Source organism: Aotus nancymaae, unplaced genomic scaffold (assembly GCF_030222135.1).
Source record: "Aotus nancymaae isolate 86718 unplaced genomic scaffold, 86718_ANA_hifiasm-v0.15.2.pri h1tg000064l_0, whole genome shotgun sequence".
NCBI classification, from domain to species: Eukaryota; Metazoa; Chordata; class Mammalia; order Primates; family Aotidae; genus Aotus; species Aotus nancymaae.
In genome coordinates this window covers 12,918,131-12,940,950 of record NW_026988478.1, presented here as the reverse complement: position 1 = coordinate 12,940,950, position 22,820 = coordinate 12,918,131, and the positions used below count along the sequence as shown (strand labels likewise).

The following is a 22,820-nucleotide window of genomic DNA, read 5'->3' as shown; positions in this document are numbered from 1 at the left end:
CGAAAAAACAGTAAGTGAGAAAAATGATAACCCTATGAGACTTCATAGAAGCCCTTGTAAATGCCATTATAAATAAATAATCCAAATAGTAGCTCTGCAGGAAAGCTTTGTTATTCTCAAGCAGAAAGCTCAGAGATTATTCAACTTTGTGAATTTTTGAAAGCAATTATTAATAGCCTAACACTCTCTAAATGAAAAGTGTTTCTAACCATACTTGTTTTATTTCAAGGTTGTCTTCTTAGATATTTTTAAAGTAAAACTTTGAAAAATCATTATATAAGAAGTATATAAATTCTAAGTATACAGTTCAATAAACCTTTACAAAGTGAACACATCTTTGTAACCAGAACCTAGATCAGAAATAAGCATCATCACTACAGCCCAGGAGGCCCTCTTATGCTTCCCCTCCAGTTACAACCCATTCCCTTTTTTTTTTTTGAGACAGAGTCTTACTCTGTCTCCCAGGCTGCAGTGCAGTGGCACGATCTCGGCTCACTGCAACCTCCACTTCCTGGGTTCAAACAATTCTCCTGACTCAGTTTCCCGAGTAGCTGGTATTACAGGCATGTGCCACCACGCCTAGCTAATTTTTGTATTTTTAGTAGAGACAGGGTTTCACCATGTTGGTCAGGCTGGTCTCGAACTCCTGACCTTGTGATCTGCCCGCCTTGGCCTCCCATAGTGCTGGGATTACAGGCATGAGCCACCACACCTACATTCTTTACCTGCCAACATAATCACTTCCCAGACATCCAACACCGTACCTTAGTTATACCTGCTTTTAAAGTTCATATATTAGAATTATATAAGTACTCTTCTATGTCTTACTTCTTTCCCTTAATATTATGTTTGTGAGATTATTCATACTTTTTGTGTGTGGTTGTTACTTTATTATGGTCATCTTAATGACATATTTCCATGAATAACTTTTAAATATATAATTGCCATTAAAATAACCTCCACATAATTTTTCTTTTCCAAATTCACCTTGTCAGAAATTATTGCCAAATTAAGAGAATGTACCTTTAACTGATATACATTCCCCCTTCTTTTTCAATAGCAACCTTTAAGTATAAACAGTATTTATTACAAATTTTATCAAATAAATTTACTCAAAATATCACTTTTTTGTGATTAACCATTTTCAAAGCACTTTTATATACCATCTGACCAACAGAGGAACCTGGGGAAACACAAACTATCATCATAAAGTCAGAAATGACAAACTCCTTCACTTAAGAAGGTAAATGATATGCCCAGGTCACTGGGTAGAATGAGGGAGATAAAATTAGAAGCCAGATCCCATAACTTACTTAGTTCAATGTTCTTTTCCCAAAATGTCTGAAAGGCTTTGATTAGGAATGACTAACAGGAGAGTGATGTTGGGTGGGGGGAAAAAACGTATATATTTACATATTAATTTAGAATACACTTTCCTGTACCTCTTCCCTGGATCTATCAAAGATCACGGGAGCAGACATACTCTTTGATTCAATTCTAGGAGCAATGAGTGTAGTAGGAGTGACAGGTGTAACTGCAGGAGAAGGTTCCGAGGAGAGGATAGGTTCCCTTTCAGGGCTGTCCAAAGAAACTTCTTCTGTGGCTTCTAGACATAGATTAAACAAGATAGTTAAGAACACTGGCAACAAAACCCCCAATATTCTACGTAGCACTGTTAATGGATTATAAAAAAATATTTTTATATTACCCACAAATATCAAAAATGTCATTTAAAAATAATTGTCACAAAGGAATTTTATGCATCCTTCCTTTATCATAACTTTAAAACTGACTGTAACTTTGTTAGTTTTAGAAAGAATCCTATTAAGTTAGCTTAATTATCTACACTAGTGGTAGGGATAAGGCTGAAAGAAAAGCAATGATGTAAATGATTCCACGTTTGTGTTTGGATTTGTAACATGTATGTGGTAACTTACCTTTCAAATATGTATTCACACTATTACGATTATTTTATATATATAAACAAAAATTTTATGGCAGAAGTCTGCCCAGAAGTATTTCAACTTGGATTAAAAACTGGCTATGGAAAACCCACAAAGTTAGTAATCTAAAGCAATTAACTGCTAAAGGTTATTGGATATTAGTTGAATACACAAACATGACACAAAGCAAACAGGTATTTAGGTTTTAAATTAAAATACCCACTCACTTGAAAAATCTAATACTAATAATTTTTAAAAATCAAACCAAATCAGGGGCCAGGCGCGGTGGCTCACGCCTGTAATCCCAGCACTTTGGGAGGCCAAGGAGGGTGGATCACGAGGTCAAGAGATCGAGACCATCCTGGTTAACATGGTGAAACCCCATCCTACTAAAAATACAAAAAATTAGCTGGGCATGATGGTGTGTGCCTGTAATCCCAGCTACTCAGGAGGCTGAGGCAGGAGAATTGCCTGAACCCAGGAGGCGGAGGTTGTGGTGAGCCAAGATCGCGCCATTGCACTTCAGCCTGGGTAACAGGAGCAAAAACTCCGTCTCAAAAAAAAAAAAAAAAACCAAATCAATAAAAATCAATAAACTGAACATCTACAGGCCGCATAACACTGTGCTAAGTACAACGGAAAAACACAAAAAAAGTAAAATATCATACCTGCCCTCAGACAGTTTATAATCTAGTTGGGGAAAACAAGACATAAACATGTGGGATGTTAAATAATAATAAAAGAAAGAGTTAAATAATAGCCAGGCAAACAATGAAAAGAATGTTACAAGACATTCAATTACGAACTACAAACAAACACTACAATTTGAGTTGAGACGGGAGACAAAAATCAGGAACAGTTTATAAAATGGATCTGAGAAGATGGAGATAGGCAGAAAAAAAATGAGGGAGGAATTCCATGAAAATGGAATAATGGCATATGCAAAAAGCAGAGCCAGGAAAAGGGTAAATTGCAATTGGTGGGCATAATGTAAACTACAATTTGCTGGTTTGTAGAATTGATACTATGAAAGGAAGGCAGGACTTCAAGGAAAACACAGGATCAGACCAGTGGTTTCTAACCTGAGGTTCTGAGATTCTTAGATGGTGGTAATGATAGTCAGTGAACCATTTTAATTTTAATACCTCAAGGTAAAGCAATAATGGCATGTTTACCTGAAATAAGTTTACACATGTTAATATTTTATCAAGCTATTCTTACTGATTATCTCATGTTGATGAGAGCCTTATTTGGTATAGATCTCTTTTTCATATTAAAAGTGAAAATGATCAATAACTAAAAATCTTTCAAACTATGTTAACCAGAGGAGGGAAAATGGACTATAGATGCTGAAACAGGCTATAGATAAGCCTACTATAACAAAATAAAAGCTTATATGCAACTTCAGGCTGTGATGATTGCTGGTATTCATTACTCTTTTTGTAAAGAAATGAAACCAATGACGAATACGATACAGTAAAAAAGCAGTGTATCAAAGCTAGGAGGTATGAGATCTTTACAACAATAAGCAAAACAAGAAGCACCAAACAAAACAAAAACCCCAGAATTTGAAAGAGGCACTGTTATTTGGCAACAGACTCATAGACAAAATATCATGAGAGAGAGTACCTTTATTGAGAAATCAGTACAGATAAAGTCATTTAAACTTTTTAATCACATTTTATTTTACTGATACTGGGTTTTGTATTATTTACGCTAACAGGCTGCTTCATTCAAAAACTGTAGGATTTAGATTCAACATACTAATATATAATCTGTCTTAAATTTTCTTCATGACACTTTTAGCTTAAGTAAACCAACATATTACAAATTCACAAGGTTTAATTTAAAGTAAACTTAAAGGTTCAGGAAGATGTCGCATAGGTGCTAATTATAAAGATTAACTTTTCCTTGAAGACATACTTTGAGACAAGTATAAACCGATATGTCAATGTCACTAGAGCAGTATCTGTATTCTCTCCTCTGGTATAAGTGAAACAAATAAAGTACAGGTTTCTTATTACTGGACAATAGTTTTCACCATCCTGGTAACATATGCTGCTCTCTATTACAGTTTTCTAAACCCATACTCCTCCATAGAAGGAGGAATGCTACACCTGCTAAAGTGTATTATGAATAAGAACTAAGTGTAATATTCATTTATTCACTCACACAAAAATGATCAGATTAGGTCTTCAATCACTTAATGATATCATGAAATACAGCTGAGTTTAAAATGAAAGCTAAAGCATAAAAAGTGTTTCTATTTTTAGGTTAACAAAGGAGACAGATGACTATGTTTATTGTTCTTTAGTTTGCATCTCTCTCTCTTAAGAAAACATTAACATTCACCATATTTGACTCACTGAATTTAGTATAGACTGCTAAGTAGAATAAAACACTATAAAGATTTTTCTGGCTGGGCTCAATGGCTCACACCTGTAATCCCAATATTTTGGGAGGCCCAGGTGGAGGGATTGTTTGAGGTCAGGAGCTCAAGACCAGCCTGGGCAACATAGCAAGACCCCATCTCTACAAAACATGAATAAATTAGCCAGCTATGGTGGCACATGTCTATAGTCTTAGCTACTTGAGAAGCAGGGGTGGGAGAATTGTTTGTGCCCAGGAGTTCGAAGCTGCTATGAGCTATGATGGCGCCACTATACTCCAGCTTGGGTGACAGAGACCCTGTATTTAAAAAAATTTTTTTAAATTTTTTTCTAATCAAGTTAAGTGGCAAATATCACTGTATAGTCCTCACTTGGCTAACTCTTTGATCAGCTAGCTGTGCATACTGTTAAAAAAAAAACTTTGCATGTACACAAACACACAAAGACACAGTTCTGTTTCGCTCTTGTCCCACAGTCTGGAGTGCAAGGTGCGATCCCGGCTAACTGTAACCTTCACCTCCCGGGTTCAAGCGATTTTCCTGTCTCAAGACTCCCAAGTAGCTGGGATTACAGGCATGCACCACCATGCTTGGCTAATGTTTTGTATTTTTTAGCAGAGGTGGGGTTTCACTATGTTGGCCAGCTGGTCTCAAACTCCTGACCTAAGGTGATCCACCCACCTCGGCCTCCTAAAGTGCTGGGATTACAGGCATGAGCCACCAGTTCTCTTGTTACAGTAAGGTTTAAATGTATTCATCTACATAGAATTCTGAGATTATAGAGTGAAGGAATCTTTAATAAAATGGATAATTTAAAACCTCTATGTCTGACCTTATACTATTCAAAGAATACACAGAATTTTAGATAAGAAGTTGCTTAATAGAGAAAGAACTTGTGTCATCTTTTAGCTTAAAATACAAATACCATGAAACAACTTTGAAAGACTGCTTGAAAAAAAGTCAATGAAAGGACACAATAACAAATACTGAAATACTAAAACTTTGGTTAACTGCGATTTTGATTCTACGTTGTTAGGTGGCTTAAAATTTCAAAAAGAGAACATGACTGATATTTGGTATCACACTTTTAATTTTGTAACATAATAAAATATGTGAATTAATCTGCAGTGACAACTTCTCATGGAATGAATCAAGCTGGAAATTATATGGATTTTTGTGAAGAATTTTTATCTTCAAATATATTTGTACAAAAACACAGAATGGTTTGAATACTGAATCACTATGAAAGTTAAGTACATAATTATTAATTTTTTTATCTTTTTTTCTTTTTCATGTGAGATGAATAATGTGCCAATACTGTAGCAAGGTTTGAGGGAGGCATATCTCACATTAGTGTGAAGTCTCAGTCTTACAAGTTAAAAATGTTTAGCGTGAAAATCCCAAGGTTATGAGCCACACAAGAATCCACCCATATTAAGTTTTAACTCAATGAAAGCCAGTTCTGGTAAACTAGGCTATAAAAAACACAGAAAATAAAATTTACCATTTTCATTTTTCATGTCATTAATTTTAAGAAAGATGTTGCTTTTTAATATTAAAACATTCATTTTAATTTTAAAGCACATAATTGTTTAAGAGAGTCCTTTTTTTTTAAGTTAGGATGAATTAAACCACATCCTGCCCCTATATAAAAAACAAATTCCTTAAGCATCAAATTATTCACCTAAAAGTGGGTCAAATGGAACAGACAGTAAATAGTTCAGCAATTTATTAAAACAGCTTTCAAATATAAATAGATTACAGAATAATTTTTAAATTCACAGTTTAATTTTGCTTTGTGACAACTTCTAAGTAATAAAAAAGTACAATCACTGCTATGTCTCAGAGTATCACAACCATTAATCTTTTGAATCGAAGTACTGCCCCCAATCAAACTATAATAAATAATTTATTTTCAAATGCTTAAATCCAGAAAGAACCACATTTTTACTTCTCTTGACAGTCCACATTTTTCATAGAGTGATGTGACTGGAAATTCTCCATCCTTCTAAGTTGTTACAAGAGCTGCCACTAACACTTTACACAGCATTTCAGTTTTGTTTTAGATAATATTTTCTATTTAACAGAAAATATACTGCAATTGGCCATTATTAAAAAATAAAGACATGACAATTACCTGCAAAAAGATCTTCTCTGTCATCATCTAGCACAACTTCTGTGGGTTTTGGGCCATTGGAGTTTGCACTAATATCTTCTGCAGGAAGACTAGCTGGTTCTGGAGATGATGGACTTGACTGTTAAAAAAGAACAATAGGTAATGACTGGCATGTTTATCTGTTGTAATTCTGTCACCATGTACTACAGAAATAGAATATTCTCTTGATAAGAAGGGAGGTAAGAACAAGAACAGCTATTTATATTTCCTCCTCTGAGAGTAAGAACGAACTAATAACAAGCTTTTAACTCATCATCTTTCTTTCTTTTATTTTTTGAGATGGAGTTTCACTCTTGTTGCCCAGGCTGGAGTGCAATGACGCGATCACAGCTCACCACAACCTCCACCTCCTGGGTTCAAGCAATTCTTCTGCCTCAACCTCCTGAGTAGCTAGGATTACAGACATGTACCAGCATGCCCAGCTAATTTTGTATTTTTAGTAGAGAGAAGGTTTCTCCATGTTGGTCAGGCTGGTCTTGAACTCCCAACCCCAGGTGATCTAATTCATCATCTTTCTTAACAAAAAGTCACTTGTGATTTAAAAAAGAAAATCTTTTTTTTTTTCCTTTTTATTTTTTGAGACAGGGTCTCACTCTATGGCCCAGGCTAGAGGGTAGTAGTGTGATCTTGGTTCACTGCAGCCTTAACCTCCCAGGCTCAAATTATCTTGGTTCACTGCAGCCTTGACATTCCAGGCTCAAAGGATCCTTCCACCTCAGCCTCCTGAGTAGCTGGGACTAAAAGCACACGTCACCATACCTGGTTGATTTTTTTTTTTTTTAAGAGATGGGGTTCCACCATGTTACCCAGGCTTGAACTCCTGAGCTCAAGTGATCCTCCCACCTCAGCTTTCCAAAGTGCTGGGATTATAGGTGTGTGCCAACACCCCGGTCAGAACCTTTTCTAGTCATCCTTTTAGAGGTACTAACTAGTTTGTCATGCTGAGTTATAATTGACAAAAACCAAATCTAATATTTTACACAGTCATATATAATAGAATCAAAACCATGTAACGTTCCTTGTTTTCAAAAATTCCTATTTTTTTGTTATTGACAAGGTTTTTTTTTTTTTTTTCCCCTGGTGGGGGGTGGATTTACCCAAACATCAAAATTCCACATGACTCAACAGATCTTGAAAACATGTTGCATGTCCTAGAAGTTCAAAGCACTGCTTTACTATAAGAGGAAAGCTTAATACTAGCTGAATCAAGTCCAATTATTCTAAAATTTCTATCATTTCAAACTAAAAATACACCCTCTCAAGACATTTATATTTCATCTACGCTAATGACTATGACTATTCTTGTGCTTTTTTTTTTTTTGAGATGGAGTCTCACTCTATTGCCCAGGCTGGAGTGCAATGGTGCAATCTTGGCTCAATGCAACCTCCGCCTCCTGGGTTCAAGTGATTCTCCTGCCTCAGCATCCCAAATAGCTGGGATTACAGGTATGCACCACCATGCCTGGCTACTTTTTTTATTTTCAGTAGAGACAGGGTTTCACCATGTTGGTCAGCCTGGTCTTGAACTCCTAACCTCAGGTGATCCACCCACCTCGGCCTCCCAAAGTGCTAGGGTAACAGGCGTGAGCCACTCTTATACTTCTTTAACCTTAAAGTATAATGATTAACATAATGAAACCTAGATTGTGTAGCTTTTCTCTTTATTATGGTTTTCTTACAATACTTAAAATCAGGACTTCAAAAAAACTTTTTATTGAAATATAACATAAAAAAACCGTATAAATCAAAAGTATACAGCTAGATAGTTTAAAAAACTCAACATACCTCTGCAAATGCACTTGGATCAAGAAAGACCATTACCATCAAACCTAGAAGCTCCACTTATGCTTCCTCCCATTCTTTACCATGCAGGCTTCTACCAGCATAGATTAGTTATTCCTAATTTTGCTCTTCATAAAATAGAACCACACAGTACATATTTTTTGTGTTTGGTTTTTGGCCCTAATGTTACTATGTAAGTAAGATTCTTCCATATTTTTCTGTGTAGTATTAGACCACTCATTATCATAAATGTATAATATTCCATTGTGTGAATACCATACTTGAGCCATTCTAGTGTTGATAAGCATTTGGGTGGTTAACAGGTTTTTTTTACCATTAATACTACCAATAGTGCTGCTATGAACTTTCTAGTTCATCTTTTAGTGAACATGTGAACAAATACGTTTGTATAAACCTAAGAGTGGAACAGCTGGATCACAGGGTATATGAATGTTCAGCTTTAGAAGATGAATGTTCAGCTTTAGAAGATATTTGTAAATAATCTTCGAAAGTGGTTGTATAATTTTACAGTCCCACCAACAGCATAGAAACTGTTGCTCCAATTCTTTGCCAACATTTTGATATATTCCATTTTTTTCCACTTTGCTCCTCTAGCATGTAGAGCATGTATGACTGTGTTCTGAATTTGCATTTCCCTGATGAGTAATGATGGTGAGCAATTTTTCATATGTTTAAAGGCAATTTGGATATCCTTTTGTGAGGAGTCTCTTCAAATATTTTGTTCATTTTTCTACTGTTCTTATTAATTTGTAGAAGTTCTTTATATATTCTGGGTAAAAAATTGTCAGATATGTATTAATAATTTAGTCTCCCAAACTTTGGCTTACCTTTTTACTTTCTTAATGGTAGATTTTGCAGTAGAATTTCTTCATTAAAGGCAAATTATACCAATTTTTTCTTTTATAGTTACTAAGTATTTTTTTTTTTTTTTTTTGAAACTTAAATTTCACTCTTGTTGCCCAGGCTGGAGTGCAACGGTGCAATCTCGGCTCACTGCAACCTCCGCCTCCCGGGTTCAAGCAATCCTCCTGCCTCAGCTTTCCAAGTAGCTGGGACCACAGGTGCCCGCCACCATGCCCAGCTAATTTTTTTCACCATGTTGGTCAGGCTGGTTTAGAACTCCTGACCTCAGGTGATCCACCTGCTTCAGCCTCCCAAAGTGCTGGGAATACAGGTGTGGGCCACCGTGACCAGCAGTTACTAAGCATTTTGTAGGATCAATAGTCTTTTGATGCCACTTTAATTAATAAGATTTTCTCATCAGCTTTTTAAGTAAACTATCCTCAATGGCACAAAGACATCTCTTTAGAACATTCAAAAGCAGTTTCAAACCCTTATAGGAAAATTTAAAGAGATTTTCTTTTCTCTTAGGAGGTAATTCTTAAAGTCCCAAATTCTCACAAAAGTGGGCCTCTCTTTAACTTAGCAACTTTCACTTGGGAATTTAAAGAACAAGTAAGTTTACATATTATTTCCTTTGAAAGTGCTCCTAACAACCTTAACTGTAACTCTAGACAAGTCTGAGTGATTGGCCTATATGTTTCCATAGAATACCTACTTCTGTCATAATTTCTCTTACCACATTATAATTATTATCTGTTTATAGACTGCAAGCTGTATAAGGAAAGGAAGAGTATTTCATCTTGTTCACTACTTTTTACTCACTATCTGGCAGCAAAACACTCAATGACTATGATTTAATTGAGTTTTTAAGAAAATAATGATGGATATGTCAAAGAATTAACCACAGGTTTGTCAATCAGATGGTCTATATTGCTATAAAAATTAAAATAGCCTATAGTGCATCCACATAAAAATATGATAGAGTGGCTCCAATATCTATTAATGATAAAAATTCTCAGTAAACTAGAACAGAGGATATGCTGATAAAGAATTTCTACAGAAAGCCTACAGCTAACATCCTACTGGGTGAGAAATTTGAAGCTTTTCCACCTAGATCAGGAACAAGACAAGGATGTCCCCTTTTATCACTTCTTTTCAACATCATACTGAAAGTTCTAGCTGCATGAAAAAAGACAAGAAAAGGAAGTAAAAGGCAGACAGACTGGGAAGAAGAAATAATAACTGCCTTTCTCTGTAGGTGACACAATTCAGAAATCCAGATATTTCCCAAAGTTCTTCTTCTCTCATCACACACATCTTCCATATCTAGCCAATTCCCATATCTTCTATCCTCACTATCTCTCATTTCTGTATCTCCACTGCCACAACCCAAAACCATTTTTTTCTGCCCAAAGTGAACTGTATTCCTATCTTCTTCCCCAACTTCCAGTATATTCTTCCTATTGTTACAAGGAAATCTAAAAATCTATGTGTTGCCCATAGTTCTTCAATGACTTCCCATTGACTATGGTCTAAAACCTAAACCCCTTTGCATGCATACAAGGCTCACAGTAGCAAACTCTGTCTTTCCCATAAAGCCTCATCTGCTGCCACACACCATTTTCCTATGATTTGCATTTTATGCTCAATTTTTTAATGTAATAAAAAATTTTTGGAGTTCTCTCAACTTATCACACTGTATTTTATTTTGCATTTGTAGAAAACAGAAACACAAAGAGATCAAGTTACAGCCAAGATGGAGTGTGGTAGTTAGCCCCCAAGAGGGTCCACCCACAATGATCCCTACCTCCGAGTATCCACATCTTTGTATAGTACCCTCCCACAGTGTACCAACAGATTTGTGTGACCAACAGCACACAACAGAAATTATAGCATGTCACTTCTGATATTAGGTTATAAATGACTATGTGTGTCCTAGCACTTTGGGAAGCCAAGGCAGGTAGATCACAAGATTGAGGACCATCCTGGCCAACATGGTAAAACCCTGTCTCTACTAAAAATACAAAAATCAGCCGGGCAGGGTGGTGTGTGTCTGTACTCAGGAGGCTGAGGCAGGAGATTCGCTTAAACCTGGGAGGTGGAGGCTGCAGCGAGCCAAGATACCGCCAATGCACTCCAGCCTGGCAACAGAGCAAGACTCTGTTTCAAAAAAAAAAAAATTCTCTTACCAGCCAGGTGCAGTGGCTCACGCCTATAATCCCAGCACTTTGGGAGGCTGAGGCAGGTGGATCACAAGGTCAGGAGTTCGAGACCAGCCTGGCCAAGATGTTGAAACCCCGTCTCTACTAAAAATACAAAAATTAGCTGGGCATGGTGGCATGCGCCTATAGTCCCAGCTACTCAGGAGGCTGAGGCAGGAGAATCACTTGAACCTGGGAGGCGGAGGTTGCAGTGAGCTTAGATGGCACCATTGCACTCCAGCCTGGGTGACAGAGTGAGACTCCGTCTCAAAAAAAAAAAAAAAAAAAAAAAAAAAAAATTTCTCTTACCATCATCAAATTAAACCAGAAATCAGTAATAGCTATCTGGAAAATCCTCAAATTTTGGAAATTAAATAACATACTTCTAAATAACTCATAAGTCAAATAAGAGTCACAAGGGAAACTACAAATTATTTTAAAATGAAAGAAAACAAAAATACAATATCAAAATTTGTGGAATGCAGCCAAAGCAGTGCTTAGAGGGAAATACAAAGCTAAACAGCAACGGTAGGGAGAAAAAGTCTCAAATCAATGATCCAAGCTTCTACTTTAAAAAAACTAGAAAAGCAGGCTTGGTACAGTGGCTCACACTTGTAATTCCAGCATTTTGGGAGGCCAAGATAAGAGGCCCACTTGAGGCCAGGAGTTCGAGAGCAGCCTGGGCAATATAGTGAGACCCTGTCTCTACAAAAAAATAAAAAAATTTAAAATTAACAAAAGAAACTATAAGAGCAAATTAAACACAAAGCAAGCAGAAGAAAGAAAATAAAGAGCAGAAATCAATGAAATTCACAACAGAAAGAATGGGGGAAAATCAATGAAAGCAAAAGCTAATTGTTTGAAAAGATCCTAAGGGGATATCAAACCTCTACCAAATTAAAATATATACATAAGTAAACAATCAGAAGATGTAAATTACCAGTATCAGGAATAAAAAGAAAAGCATACCATCCACAGACTCCACAAACATGGTAATAGGATAAGTACTATGAAAAACAGTATGCCCATAAATTTCATAACTGAGACTATAAATTCCTTAAAAGATACATACTTCAAAAGTTCACCATGAAGTATTCCTGTACTTTAAAAATTGAATTTGTCATTAAAAGCCTTCCAACAAATAAAACTACAGTTCAGATGATTTCATTAGTAAATTCTATCAACATTTAGGGAAGACGTAAACCTAATTCCATACAACCTCTTCAATAATGTGGAATAAGAATAAACCCTCACCAAATCACTTAATGAGGCTAGCATTTCTGAAATGAAAAACAAAGACATATGAAAAAGAAAACACAAGTATCTGTCATGAACAAAGACACAATAGCCTAAACAAAATCTAGCAAATTACATCCAGCAATATATAAAAATGATAAATACATTATGATTGTGTGGAGTTTATCCTAGGAATGCAATGCTGCTTAAGCCTTTTTGAATCAGTTTGAAAATCATTCTGAGGGTGGGGGTTAAAAAAAAAAGAAAAGAAAATCAATACAATCTACCTTATCAATAAACTAAAGAAGAAAACTACATGATTATCATAACAAATGCAGAGAAAGCATCTGACAAAATTAACATCCATTCATGGATAAAAACTCTCAGAAAACTAGAAACAGAAAAGATCTTTTCATTTGATTATACTCATTAAAAAAAAACCCTACAGATAATATCTTATTCTGAGATCATGAAAAAGGAAAGAATATTCACTATCACCACTTTTGGTCCTAGCTAACTATTAGGACAAGAGAAAAAAAGCAATATCACCACTTTTATTCAATATTATAATAGTGGTCCTAGCTAACCATTAGGACAAGAGAAAAATAGGCATAAAGACTGAAAGAAGAAAATAAAACTCCAATCACAAACAATATGATTATCCACATAGAAAATCACTGGACTCTACAAAAACCCACTAAACCTAGTGTTTAGACAGTTGTTACCATAAAGGGTCAATGTGCAACCAAATGAAAAATATAAAAAGTAATAAAAGAAATGAAAGTACTAAAAACTATGAAGTACTTAGATATGAACTAACAAAATATGTGCTAGATCTGTATGCTGAAAGCTACAAACATTAGTGAAAAAAAATCAAATAAGATCTAACTAAATAAATGGAGAGAGAGATTATTTGTATAGCTTGAAGGCTCAATACTGTTAATGGGTTAATTCTCCTGAATCTAATTTATGAATTCAACACAATCTCAATTAAAATCTCAGCAGGGTATTTCAAAGAAATAATTCTAAAATTATATGAAAAAGCAAAAAGAACTAGAATAGCAAAGGCAATTTTTAAAATAACAAAGTCAGAGGAGTCATTCAACTTAATTTCAAGATTCAGATTAAGTAATCAAGACAATGTAGACTGGGAAGGGATTCTCAATAGATCAATGAAACAATACAGAAATAGGTCGACCCAGCCTGGCACAGTGACTCATGCCTGTAATCCCAGCACTTTGGGAGGCCGAGGTAGGGAGATCAAGAGGTCAAGAGATCAAGACCATCCTAGCCAACATTGTGAAACCTAAAATACAAAAAATACAAAAATTAGCTGGGCGTGGTGGCATTCACCTGTAATCCCAACTACTCAAGAGGCTGAGGCAGGAGAATCACTTGAACCCAGGAGGCAGAGGTTGCAGTGAGCCAAGATTGTGCCACTGCACTCCAGCCTGGTGACTGAGCGAGACAGTCTCAAAAAAAAAAAAGAAAAAAGAAAAAAAGAAATAGGTTAATCCACACATATGTGGTCAGTTCATTTCCGAAAAAGACAACCCAATAAAGAAAGGCTAGACTGTCAACAAATAGTGCTGGAATAATTAAGTATCTGTATTTTAAAAAAAGAACGTCAACCCATACCTTATATAAAAATTAACTCAACATGAATCCTAAATGTAAAACCTAAAATTACAACCACTTTTGACAGTGGGTTAAAGTTAGCAAAGGATTTCATATATGTGACATCTAAAATACTATCAATAAAAAAGAAAAGATAGCTTTCCTTTGTAACAAAATGTTAAACATCTGCTCTGAGATACTGCTAATTGAACAAAAACACAAGTCACCAGCAGGGAGCAGTGGTTCATGCCTGTAATCCCACCAGCACTTTGGGAGGCCAAGGCAGATGGATCACGAGGTCAAGAGATAGAGACCATCCTAGCCAACATGGTGAAACCCTGTCTCTGCTAAAAATACAAAAATAAAAATTATCTAGGCATGGTAGCGCATGCCTGTAGTCCTAGCTACTCAGGAGGCTGAGGCAGGAGAATCACTTGAACCCAGGAAGTAGAGGTTGCAGTGAGCCGAGATCATGCCACTGCACTCCAGCCTGACCACAGAATGTGACTCTGCCTGAAAAAAAAAGAAAAAAAAAAGTGCCTCCAACTCATTCCATCTTGGGAAACCAGTCTGGCAACTCTTCAAATTATTAAACATGGAGATACCACATAATCCAGCAATTCCACTTGTACATGAATGTGTAGAACAGCATTATTCATAAGAGCCAAAAGGTGAAAAACACCCACATGTTCATCAACAAATGGTTAAACAAACTGTGGTACAGCCATACAATAGAATATTATTTAGTCATAAAATAATTAAGTATTGATACATGCTACAGACCGTGAAACCATTGCACTAAAGGAAAAAAGCCCATCACAAAAGACCATATATTATACAGTTCATTCATATTAAGTCCAAAATAGGGAACTCTATAAAGACAGAAAGTAGATCAGTGGTTGCTTAGAGTTGAGGGCAGAGAGGATGAGGGAATTAGGGTGTGGGGTGATAGTTAAAGGGTACAGGGTATCTTTCTGAGGGGATGTTGGACATATCTGTGAATATAGTAGAAACCATTAGATTGTACGTATCAAATGGGTAAACTGTATGGTATATAAATTATATCTCAACACAGCTGTTTTTAAAAAAGAACCAGGTAGTTAATATAAATTCTTGATCTTAAAAAAAAAAATGTACTATCTACTACTCCACGCAAAACGGTACTTAAAGGTCAAGCACTGTTAAGCTGAGGGTTGTACCATTTAAGAAATAAAACAGTATTCATAAACAACTTAAAGCCTTGCCTCTCAGGTACCATAAAAGAAGAAGCTTCTAACAGATTTTTTCCCTTCTCATTCCCTTCTCTGTTTCCATCCTTTTTCTGTTTTATAGTCACAACAGAAACATACAGTAGGGGTTTGAAATGTTTTATTTACTGATAGAGCTTTATGTGAGCTCCTATTAATTTTCAAAGGGGAGGAATTTAATATTGGGTTAAAAATATACACATAAGAAAAAATTCTCAATATCACTAATCATCAGCGAAATACAAATCAAAACCACAATAAAGTACCATCTCACCCCAGTCAGAATAGCTATTAAAAAGTCAAAAAATGGGGCATGGTAGCACATGCCTGTAGTCCCAGCTACTCAGAAGGCTGAGGCAGTAGAATCACTTGAACGTGGGAGGTGGAGATTACAGTGAGGTGGAGATTACAGTGAGCCAAGATCAAACCACTGCACTCCAGCCTGGGTGACACAGCAAGACTGTCTCAAAAAAATAAATAAAAACAAATAGAAATAAAAAGTCAAAAAATAACAAATGCTATCAAGGATGTGTATCTCTTATACACTGTTTATGGGAATGTAATTAGTATAGCCATTATGGAAAACAGTATGGAGTTTACTCAGAAAACTAAAATACAACTACCATATGATCCAGCAATCCCACTACTGGGTAAATATCCAAAGTAAAAGAAATAAGTATGTTGGAGGTATCTATGCCCTCATGTTTACTGCAACACTATTCACAATAGCCAAGATTTGGAAGCAATCTAAGTATCCATCAACAGATGAATGGATTAAGAACGTGTGGTATATATACATGATGGAATACTACTCAACTACAAAATGGAATGAAATTCTGTCATTTACAACAACATGGATGAGCTTGGAGAACATTATGTTAAGTGAAATAAGCCAGGCACAGAAAGACATAAACCACATGTTCTCACTCATATGCAAAGTTAAAAAAGTTGATCTTATGTAAGTATAAAGTAGACTAGTCATTACTAGAGTCTGGGAAGGGGGCAGTAGTCAAAAACGGGGTAACATACAAAATTACAGCTAAATAGGAAGAATAAATTGTTGTGTTCTAGAACACTATACATTGATTAAAATTAACAACAATTTACTGTATATTTGCAAAGGCCTAGATGAGCAGATTTTGAATGTTCCTAACACAAACAAGATAAATGTTTGAGGTAATGGATAAGCTAATTACCCTGATTTGATTATTACACATTGTACACATGTATTGAAACATCACACTGTATTCCATAAATATGTACATTATGTGTCAATTAAAAATAGTAAGAGTAAAAAATACACTACGTGTACATATATACTAACACATAGGCATTATAAGTTTAACAAGTATGCCATTGAACCTTTTCACTTAAATTTCAATTGATATTCACTTAATATGATTTTCACTTAAATTTCAATTGATCCCCCTGCAAATTAAATGCTCTCAAATGAAAAAGTTCCTACATGAATAATATAATAAACTCTGACTTACTTAAGTTAAAAGACATTCATTTATATGTCTTACTTTCAATTTTATGTTTTAGGTAGTATATATTTTCTTAGGTAATAACTATTCAAGTCTGAAGATCTACATCAGAATCACCTAGAGCCTTGCAACTCAATGTTGTCTGTGGACCAGAAGCACTAATATCAGGAAAGCTTGTTAAAAATGCAGAATACTGGGCTCTACCCAGTCCTACAGAATCAAAATTTGCGCTTCAACAAGATCCCTATTTATAAAGATTGCAAAACACAGATCTAGAACACTTATTAAACATGCAGTTTCCAGTGAGGCACAGGCATCTGCATTTTAAAGATGAATACTGCAGATTCTCTAGCACACTACGGTTTGAAAAGCACTGTTTAAAAGAAAAGTGAAGTACTGAAAGAACATTCCTTTAAAACAGTTTTGATATACTAAGAAATACTGCTATATATCCTTCCCAAGTTTGAAGAGAAAAAAAAAACTGAATTTACAAATCTCATAGCCACACCACCTTCTGAAAATTAGTAACCTAAATGAGTACACTGAATAAGGGGCTGAGATGAACAATCAAAAACAAATGTGTTTACAACTTTCACAGGGCATTACATTAATTACTGAAAAAAGGTTAAACACTCTGCTTTTTTTTTCTTCTTTTTTTGCTTTGAGCAAAAATCAAGAAAACACTCTGTTTTTGTAAAAAGTTCAGTGGGGTGCAGTGGCTCACTCCTGTAATCCCAGCACTTTGGAAGACTGAGGCAGGTGGATCACGAGGTCAGGAGATCGAGACCATCCTGGCCAACATGGTGAAACCTCGCCTCTACTAAAATACAAATAATTAGCTGGGCGTGGTGACACGCGCCTGTAGTCCCAGCTACTTGGGAGGCTGAGGCAGGAAAATCGCTTGAACTCGGGCGGCAGAGGTTGCAGTGAGCCGAGATCGCGCCACTGCACTCCAGCCTGGCGACAGCGCAAGACTCCATCTCAAAAAAAAAAAGTTCCAACCACATGGGAAATATAGATTATAGTTCTTTTTACTCAAGTCTAAACAACTCCCAACAGAATGCTTAGCATTCTAGTTCACACTACAGTCAATCAAGTTTGTTCTGATTCTCGCTGGTAGAAAAACTATATCCTCCAAAAGGAATAGCGGTCTTAGGATCCTGTACACTTTCAACACATGTACACGTTAAAATAGCTGTTTAGCAAGTATAAAGGGCTAAAAGGATACTAATCCCCGAAAATATATTATGCACAATAATTTTTACTAATTTTAGGAGGTGCTGGTTTTAACTCAAGCAAACTTTTACTATTAAGTTGGTGGGTGCAAAAGTCATTGCGGCTTTTGGCTATTAAAATTATTTTTGCATCAACCTAATAAATGCAAATGTTGAAGATTTTGTGAGAGACACAAAGAAGATCAGGACACTAACACTAGCCGCAGGAACCTATAACCTGAGGGGAGGTGGGGTTTGTCTGGGACATAGCACATGCAATTAGCAGAATGTGATCAGTGCTGAAAACGGTTTCCGGGTTTCCAGTTTCAGGTAACTGAATTTCAGATAATGGATATTTTACAGCAATTTCCAAATGATTTGGTGCGGAGTTGAACAAGCCAAGAGAGCTTATTAAAAGTACTTTATAAGGAAGTACAGCCTACGGGAAACAATTCTCTGGGAAATTTCTTACATTTTAATTCACATACACACACTTAAAATTGAGCTGTGAGGTGTGTGTGGGTGCTCTCATCAAAGGCAAAGCAATTCAAATGTGAACTGGATACAGGAGGGCCCAACAGAGTTAAGTTCACAGAGGGTGTTTCCTCTGACAAAAACAGGAACACACAGCTTCAGAGATCGCTGATCATGCGAGAAAAGAGGAAAAAGGAGTGGAGATCTGTTTCTATTTCTCCCTTGGTAACTTAGGGAAAAAAAAAACCCCAAAACACAACAGCAGTTTCCTGGATTAATCCCGCCTTCAGCTTTACATTTCATAAATACTATGACCTTTTAAAAGTCTAGGAACTAAAGACAAACAAAAACAGGCAAATGCGTTTACCCATTTAGCAGTCCAAATCAGAAGCAGTTCCCTCAAGGGTAACCACTAGTCCGTGAAGGACTATTCCTGGGAGAGTGCACCCACTCGCTCCCCACAGACCCTCAGTCGCTCAGCGCTCACTTTACTGAGCTCCCCTGGCAGCGGCACACCCTCCCTCGGGAAAGGAAAAGCGAGCATCTCTCCAAAAGGGCTACCGAAGCCCCCAGGGAGCTCCTTGGAGGTTTACTGGGATGCAGAGCAAGCCCTTTTCTGGCTTGGAAGAGGAGGAGGTGCAAGTGACACCAAGCAAGGCCAGCTGAGCTGGGAAAGGGCGCTGCAATGTCCCAGCCCCTCAGAAGATTAGGTCGGCACCCCTGGGCCGCAGGCTACTCTCCTGAGGAGGCCTTGCCGCTCAACCCAAGCCACAGCCCTCTGACAGGCACCGGAGGTGGAGACCGCGTCACAGGTGTCACCCCAAGACGGTCCTTGCAAACCCGGGGGGGTGGGGAGGACAAGTCGGGGCAGAGGAAAGGCACCTAAAGGTGAGACGCGCGGCAGCGGCGCAGCGCAACACCCACAGCGACGCGGTCTCACCTCTAGCGTGGAGACAGTGCTGGTGAACAGGTCCTCTCCGTCTTCCAGCTCCTCAAAGTCGGTGGGCTTTCCGTCCCCCAGCGGAGGAGGCTCCCTCTCGGCCGCCATCTTCGCTCGCCGGGACGACTGCGCGAGCTGGGCCTCGCGGACCGGTCACGTGAGCACGCACGACTGAGCCCGCGCCGACCCGCCAGCTGCCCCGCCCCCGGCCGGCCTCCCACAGCCCCGCCCGGCCTCTCACAGCCCCGCCCAGCCGCGCTTGGCCCCGCCCCCGGCCTCTGGACGGCGCCTACCGGGAGCTGCTCTCGCCCCGCCCCTTTGTCCCGCCTCCTCTAAGCGGGTCCGGGACGTGGCCTCCTTTTCGCCGCCGACTTGATGATTTGACTTATGTGGCAGAATCTTGGACTTTATTACCACATCACCTTCTTGGCGGGACTAGGCTAAATAATTTCTGTTGGCACTACCAGTTTTTAAATCTTCTGTAGGAAGTGGAAGAGCCTGGGGACCAGTCTTTGGGCTTGGATTGCACACAGACTGAGGGCGAGATTGAGTATTGGTGGGCAAGAGACACATACTGTCTCTTACATCTCTCTAGAACTGTCCAATAGAACTTTCTGGCATGATGGAAATGTTCCCTGTCTGTGCTGTCCAATACAGTAAGCTACCAGCCACCTGTGACCCCTGAACGCTTGAAATGTGGCTGGTGTGTGGAACTCAGTTTTAAAATTTTATTTAATTTTAATTAATTTAAATCTAATTACCCACTTGTAGTCAGTGGTTACCTATTTAGTTATTACAGCTCTAGATAACGAAAGGGCCCTGAATAATTTCTCCTCTGCGATTCATTCCAGTTTTATCTTGTGCCACATAATATTTTTCTCAATAAAATCAGTCAGAAAACTGATAGGAAAATCAATGGATGATTGTTAAGAGCACATAGTCACATTCCCTGGCCTGCACTCCACCACCATATGGAATGTCCAGAGTCCATCACGGTTCAGAAACTTTAACCTCTTACGAAAGCTCCCAGCCTGACTTGAGGTGATTATTATCCACATCCTTAATTTTTACATGCACCTCTATTTATTGCTTACTGCTTTCTGACTTATGCTATGGTCATATATATTCTCAGCTTATCTTTTTTAGTGTACATCTGAAATAGGTGAAATATAGGTCCTGATGCTTGTTACAGAGACCCACATTCAAAGTGGCTTGAAAAATGAACAAGTTTAATTGCCTCTCAAGTAAGACTAGGGCTGGTGTGAAGGTTCTATGAGATCATTCAGGGATATGGGCCCCTTCTGTTGTTCTGCTCTCCCTAGGATGTAGTCTCTTACTCATGGTTCAAGTCAGCTCACCACCACAGTTACACCACATTCCAGCCAGCAGAAAAAGAGTGAAAGGAAAACCGTATTACCTTCCTTTTAAGGGCACAGTTCAGAAGTTGCACACACCGCTTCATTCCACATTCCTTTGACCAGCTCATTAGCTACATGGCTATCTCTAGCTACAGGAGACATTAGGAAATACAGTTGTTATTTCTCCCCCTAAAAATTAGGGGTTCACTTACCCTAGAAGAAAGTAGGGAACTAGTGGTCTTGCTAGTGCAATTATTCATGGTTTTCATGGTAGCATACCTGAATTTTCTTCTCAGCCGTGCGTTTTCTGCACCTCAGAGAGGGAGTACATCACCTAGGCTTAAACCAAACACGGTATTGATTCCCTTAATATCAGTGATTTGTGGGAGATCAGAATCAGGTGCATTTTCCCTAAACTTTCAGCATCTTTGATTGTCTTTCTTTTCCTAGTCAGTCTAAATTCTATGAGTCAGAACTGCAAGAATTCTCTTGCTATTTTTCTCAGCTCTTCTTCCTTGGTTCCTTGCTTTTCTGTTTCATCTTCTCTGCAATCCCAAATTCGGCCATCAATTTCTCTAATCTTATATCCAGATTGCTAAAGTATTTGAATAATAAACCCCAACCTCAGATTGAAGATTGTGTAAGTCCATCATTTCCAATCCTGACTCTACACTGCCTAAATACCATTAGTTGTTTCCTTTCCAATTCCTTCAACTGTTCTTCCCAGCATAGGTGCTAAAAAGTCATTTTCTCCTCAAGTATCCCAGCATCTTTTTCTCTTCATTTTCATCAAATGATTTAGCCTCTTCAATGACAAAATAAAATCCACTGAGTGAATCTTTTCACCTTCAAGTACGATTGAAATTCTCTTCTCTTTGTGCTCCCATCAGCTACTCTGTACATTTTAACACCTACCATATTGTGCTGTGGTCATGGGAACACTGTTCTATCACCCCTAATGGACTGAAGGATCATTGATGTCAGGAACCATTTATTATTTGATGATGGATCCTGAGTAGCCAGCTCTGCATTAGTTATTTATTGCTGTAAAATAAATTGCATAAACACACAGCAGCCTGTAACCATAGATATTTATTTTCTCATGGTTTCTGTGGATCAAGAATCCTCAGCCAGGCGTGGTGACTCACGCCTGTAATCCCAGCACTTTGGGAGGCTGAGGCAGGTGGATCACCTGAGGTCGAGAGTTTGAGACCAACCTGACCAACATGGAGAAACGCTGTCTCTGCTAAAAATACAAAAATTGGCTGGACGTGGTGGCGAGTGCCTGTAATCCCAGCTACTCAGGAGGCTGAGTAGCAGGAGAATTGCTTGAACCAGGGAGGCGGAGGTTGCAGTGAGCCAAGACAGTGCCATTGCACTTAAACCTGGGCAACAAGAGCGAGACTCCATCTCAAAAAAAAAAAAAATCCTCAACTCACCACCACAATTACACTGCATTCTAGCCAGCAGAAAAGGAGTCAAAGGGAAACAACGATGTTACCTTCCTTTTAAGGGCACATTCCAGAAGTTGCACACACCACTTTCGTCCACATCCCTTTGACCAGCTTATTAGTTATACAACTTAACTGGGTGCCCCTGACTCAGGGTCTCTCAGAAGGTTATTGACGTGGGAGGCAGTCATCTCAAGACTGAAGTGGAGAGGACCTGCTTTCAAGTTCACTAGCATAGCTGGCAGCAGGCATCAAGTTATTTTTGGTTATTGGCCTGAAACCTGAGTTTCCTGCCATACAAGCCTCTTCGTAAGGCTTCCTTCCACAACATGTCAGCTTGCTTCTCCCAGAGTAAAGACCTCTGATGAAGATAGAAGGAGACAGCTCTAAGAGAGAGTGAATAAGAAAGAAGCCAGAGTGTTTTTATAACCCAATCTCATA

The 22,820-nt window shown here is 37.9% G+C and overlaps 1 protein-coding gene and 1 pseudogene across 1 annotated transcript in view; both read right to left on the bottom strand.

Moving 5' to 3' along the window:
- The window catches only part of SNX2 (sorting nexin 2), a 52,785-nt gene extending 33,079 nt beyond the window's left edge, over positions 1-19,706 (bottom strand). The window contains exons 1-3 of the mRNA XM_012448377.2: positions 19,571-19,706; positions 6,470-6,587; positions 1,443-1,606 (exon numbers count right to left, since the gene is read on the bottom strand). Coding sequence (XP_012303800.1) covers positions 1,443-1,606; positions 6,470-6,587; positions 19,571-19,678 — 390 coding nt within the window. The 5' untranslated portion in view covers positions 19,679-19,706. The remainder of the gene's footprint in view (positions 1-1,442; positions 1,607-6,469; positions 6,588-19,570) is intronic.
- On the bottom strand, positions 5,626-5,757 carry LOC135270590 (small nucleolar RNA U13; annotated as a pseudogene).
- Positions 19,707-22,820: the final 3,114 nt, after the last annotated feature.